Genomic DNA, 5,734 nt, shown 5'->3' with positions numbered 1-5,734 from the left:
CACACACACACACACACACACACACACACACATATTTAACAGACAGGTAGTTTCTGTCAACCAAATCCTCTCACAAGATTTTACTCAGCCTGGGGCTATAGTAGAAGACTCTTGAGCAAAAGATGGGATCTTCATGGCTGGAACATATTTAACCATAGGCCTAAAGGATGAGGACTGACCTGTGGCTAAACAAAAACAACAGCTCATTATTTTCGCCATTAAAATGAAAGTAATGATATCCACACAATGAAGAAACACACATTTATGTAGTTATAATATCAGTTGCATGTCTATACTTGTAATGTGTTACTAGATTATCAATGTCCTGTAATAAATTCAGTCATTACTACATGCTATCTTCATCTTGTTAGCATTCACCCAGCATCACCATAAAACTTCTGAATGTGTCATGAAGACTGTGCTGCAGACTGGATTTCAGCAGATCATTCTAGATGTTCATCACGCAACCACATAATAAAAACACAAGAAGAAAAGCATAACCATCATTCAAAAGCAAGGATGTCTTGGTACCATGTATCATGCTTTAGTGAAAGTATTTTAGGGGCCTACATAGCCTTAATCAGATATAACCCTCCACTTCTTATGAAACCATAAGGTGTAATGGTTAGAGTATTAGGCTCATGATCATGAGGCCATAGGTTCAATTCCTGGACCACATGTCATGTTGTGTCCCTGAACAAGGCCACTTCATTTCATCTTATTCCAGTTTACTCTACACTGCCACAAGAATTATGAAACAACAGTTAAATAACTACATTTTCTTATTATTTTCTCTGTAATGAGTTTCACAGAGCTGACTTATTTTCCCATTTCCTCATTTGTGTTTTGATGAGTATAATCACCAATCAATTTAGCCAGTTGATAAAACAAAAGCTCCAAGTACAATCCTCGGTTTAGAGTGGGAATATCACCTGAAGGTGAATAGGGATTATAGCAACTGAAATGTTTTATTTACAACACATTGGGGATGAGTAAATAACTTGAAAAACAGACTTAATATTCAAATAAGTTAATTTATTACTCACTTCCTTGGAGCTGACTAGTTTCAAACCACTCTCATCAAATATTGTTTGGTTTATTTATCACCCCTATTCATATTACCCATGTTGTGCCCAGTCCCATAGGGCCAGCACAGATAACTACATCCAGTTCTTCTCTCACAGACTATTGATCTACTAGATCTCCACCATGATCATGCCTTTCTTGAAGGTATCAACTTCCAACATTAAGTATAATATCCGTAACAGCAATGTAATCAGTCTCAGGTGGCCTGTTGAAGCCAGGGATGCTGCTCCTTCTTCCAGACCCTGCAAGTAAAAAGATACCACCTCTCTCAAAAAATCATCTTTAGATATTGTTGTGTCGATGCCCCCAGGCGAAGAAGTAGGATCTCCCAAGACATATAAATAGAAGTAGTCTGGCTGTGGTAGGAGTGTTGAGTAGTAGTCGAGTAGCAGTCGAGTAGCTGTTGAGTAGCAGTTGAGTAGCAGTTGTGTAGCGGTTGAGTAGAGATCATCCGAAGGTGCTAGATAGCATTAGCTTGATACATAACAGATATGATCCTGATTCATACCCTGTTTATAAATATTCATGCCCTGTAACATAAATATTCTAGAAATTTTAAGAATTTCCTTATAAGTAAACAACAAAACATTTGAAATATGTATATTCTATGCTTCTTCTTCCTTATTTCTTAATTTCTGATTCAGACTTCCAATCCCACCAAAAATTATTTTAAAAAGTGATTATCTCCCTTGTACAAACTGTTTGCAAGGGGTCACCATGTGTATATTCTTTGCTCAGTTTATAAATATCACTGTGGTTATTAATTTTCTACACTGGTGTACACATTATTTTTAAACATAATGTTATATTCTTTTCTACTCCTGGCATAAGGCCTGAAATTTTGTGGGAGGGATCCAGTCGATTAGATTGACTCCAGTATGCAACTGGTACTTAATTTATTGACCCTGAAAGGATGAAAGGCAAAGTCAACCTTGGCAGAATTTGAACTCAGAATGTAAAGACAGACGAAATACTGTTAAGGATTTCGCCCAGCATGCTAACATTTCTGCCAATCTCGCTGCCTTAACATAATGTTATATTATTAAAGCATGCAGTATTGTTTCATAGATAAATTCCCACCAGCATCTTTTGTTTTAGCAATCTCAAAATCATTGGATTCTACTATCCCAAACATCATCCTAATCAAATCTTATTAAAAGAAGTGTGCTGTGTGACCTCAGCAGAAATTAAGACCTATTATGTATGTAGTGACAAACCTCTGGAATACCTCCATGCCATGTTTCTGCTTGAATGGAGATGACTGAAGCTACTTAAAAACAACTAGTCACATGCTAAAGGAACCTCATATTATCTCTAAAGTGAGGTGGCTTGTTAATATAATTGCCAATTTTCCATTAAATAAATATTTATTATTCTTACCTTGCAGCAATATCCTAATATATTAAATTTAAAAGTCCCTGTAGTAGAATGTAGATTCAGCATGTGTAATTGATTAAATAAGCTGTAGCTAACAATTCTGAGCATGAATTTTCTCTTCATGATTCAATAAAAAAATGCTCTAGCAACAACGTGTTCAATTGAGAGTCTAAGGCAAGATTATTATTATTATATCTAATATTCCCAGTCTTTTCTTACTTCTGAGCCACAGAACTGCTCGATAACAGCTGACCCTTTGCTTTTCGAACAAGACATGAAAACATCCTTATAGCTTGTTTTAACAACAAACTAGGAATATGAAATGAAAAGGAGGAATGAAAATATATTTTATTCAAGATGCTTTCAAAAACAAGTCCATTTATAACTTGTACATGTTTGATGAATCGTGATATGTTTTTACCAGATTAGTTTATTTGGCACTTTTATTTTTCAGATTGTGTTAAGATATTCAATCTGACAGTCTCAGAAGAGATTTATGAGAATATTCATTTCGATGTAATATGACAAATAAACCGCTATATTCAACACTGATATTTTTCACTCATAGATTTGTAACTTTCTTTTTGTTTTTCTTTTCCTTTTGCTTTTGATCTTTTTGTTTGTTTTCCCTCTTCTTTTTTTTTATTGACATGCATTTGTTTAAAACCTTCTATAGAATTTTATTTTGTTTTATTTTATTTTCTTACTAACTCTATACTTCTCTGTACAGATAATGTTTTGAGGATAAAAAAAAAAAAAAGTAAATTTATCTAAGTTTATCTGAAATGAAAATGTCAAAATATACCTCAAAAATTTCTTTTAATTATCACAATAAGACATATGCATGAAGCTATTTTGTTGTACATTTAATCTGGTTGAAAATTTCAACAACAACATTCTGTAATGTTGCGATGAAAATAATCAGCTCCTATTTATAGCCTTCTATTAGTGATTATGCAAGTGCTTGGCAAGAATTGCCATTACACATTTATTTCAGAATATGTTCCAAAATACTACAAACAAATCTAATGGCCCTATAAAAACAATTATAATGTGTTATGAGCCAATAAGAAAACTGCTACAAGATTGCTCTACCTGCCAAAAATAGCTGCCAAATCTCTCTCAAATCTTATTCTATGTGTTTTAAACAAGACATGTCACATCAGATAATGCAATCATCAGATACCCCTTGCTTAATTAACGTAATCATCAGATGATATCCCTTGCTTTAGTTAAGGTTTACCTGGAACTGACTAACATCATTATTGTAATGTACAGTTATTTCAACAATTTAAGCAACTGCATTACAGGATTTGTGCATAGTCATCACCACCACCACCACCACCATCATCATGAGCATGACACCATCATCATTATCAACATCATTATCATTGTTTTAATACCTACTTTTCCATGCTTGCATGGGTCAGATGGAATTCATCGAAACAGATTTTCTATGGTTGGACACCCTTCCCCTCACCAACCTGCACCTGTTTCCAAGCAAGGTAATATTTCCCCATGACAAGGCAGCATGCTGGCAAGATTGTTAGCACACTGGCCAAAATGCCTAGGGACATTTTGTCTGTCTTTATGCTCTGAGTTCAAATGCCACTGGGGTCAACTTTGTCTTTCATCCTTTTTGGGTCAATAAAATGAGTACCAGCTGAACACTGGGGTCAGTCTAATCGACTTATCTTCTCTCTCTCTCTCTCTCTCTCTCTCTCTCTCTCTCCTGAAATTGCAGGCCTGGTGCCAAAATATGAAACCAAAAAAAAGATAAATAAAAACGAGAATCAATTCTTCCAGCTTGGTGCGTAAAAGCATCCACTACACTCTCAGAGTGGTTGGTGTTAGGAAGGGCATCCAGCTGTAGAAACTCTGCCAGATCAGATTGGAACCTAGTGCAGCCTTCTGGCTTGCCAGTCCTCAGTCAAATCGTCCAACCCATGCCAGCATGGAAAGCGGACGTTAAAAGATGATGATGATCATGATCATGAATTACTGATTGATGAGAAATCATTTATATGGGTTTCTGGTCACTGAAAGATTAACCCTTTAATAGTCAGACTTCTTTGTCAAATGTAATGCTTTTTTTATTCACATTGTTTTGAATTAATCATATATTATCCTGTAGCACCAAGATTTCAATGGTGTTTGCATACTTTTATAACATTGTAGAGTAAGTGTGAGTTTGGACCTGGTCAGTTTTAACATATTTTGTAAAAAAAAAAAAAAAGGTAAAGTTACCTTCTTGAGTTATGCCACCTCATAAGGACCAGTTTCCATGGTGTATATATTCCCCTTCTGGATGAGACCCTGATCCATCACAGCATTACTCATTTTTGCCAGCTGAGTGGATTGGAGCAATGTGAAGTGATGTGTTTTGCTCAAGAACACATGTCGCCCAGTCCAGGAATCGAAACCACAATCTTACAGTCATGAGTTCAGTACCGTAACCACTAATTCATGTGCCTCCATGGCAGAATATTTGGGCCAGATATGGCCAGATTAAATTCTAAAGGGTTAAGGTAGGTATTAGTTTTTTTGTTAGTAATTACTCTTTGTGTTACTATGTATATTGTGGGTTTTAAAATGCCCACAGTATCCCTGTATGTTGTAAGAAAGGTGCTAAATGAGTCAATAACAGAAAGGGTGTTTGCCATAAAATTCTGCCTCAATAAGTTATTCTCAAACCCATGCCGACATACAAATTTAAAAGTAAAACACTGGTGATGAAGCATTATTATCTTGACTACATTTTCATTTATATTTCAGGTTCAAAGTTTTTTTCGTGGTTGGCTCTGTCGACGGCGTTGGAAACAAATTGTGGAGCTCTACATCCGTTCTCCTCATGCTGAAAGCATGAGGAAACGTAACAGCATTGTGTTCAATATGGTTGAAAGTGAAGAGGAATATAATAGGCAGCTATCCACTCTTGTTACATGTTTTCTTCGACCTTTTAGGATGGCTGCCAGCTCTAAGAAACCCCCCATCACACACGAGGATGTCAATTCTATATTTCTAAATAGGTAAGTTGCTCTTTGTTGTTCTGTTCTCTTGTTTTTTTTTTATCTTTTGTCTTTTACTTGTTTCAGTACTTTATCTTTTAAGCCTGGTACTTATTTTATCAGTTTCTTTTACCAAATGCTAAGTTACAGGGGTATATACACACTAGCATTGATTGTGAAGTGGTGGTTGGGGGTGGCAAACACAGACATAAAGACACATATACATAGATATATACATATATATACATATACACATATATATA

At 35.4% G+C, this 5,734-nt stretch overlaps 1 protein-coding gene across 4 annotated transcripts in view; it reads left to right on the top strand.

Annotated features, from left to right (window-relative positions):
• Positions 1-5,734, top strand: part of LOC106876029 (ras-specific guanine nucleotide-releasing factor 2) — a 563,899-nt gene that overhangs the window by 381,921 nt on the left and 176,244 nt on the right. For all 4 annotated transcript variants that reach the window (XR_008266647.1, XM_052976037.1, XM_014924405.2 and 1 more), the window contains exon 5: positions 5,239-5,492. Coding sequence is in view for 3 of the 4 variants with exons in the window: in XM_052976037.1 (XP_052831997.1) it covers positions 5,239-5,492 (254 nt within the window). In the remaining variant the exon portion in view is untranslated. The remainder of the gene's footprint in view (positions 1-5,238; positions 5,493-5,734) is intronic.

The sequence above is a fragment of the Octopus bimaculoides genome, chromosome 2, assembly GCF_001194135.2.
Source record: "Octopus bimaculoides isolate UCB-OBI-ISO-001 chromosome 2, ASM119413v2, whole genome shotgun sequence".
NCBI classification, from domain to species: domain Eukaryota; kingdom Metazoa; phylum Mollusca; class Cephalopoda; order Octopoda; family Octopodidae; genus Octopus; species Octopus bimaculoides.
This window is presented reverse-complemented; position numbering and strand designations above follow the sequence as displayed.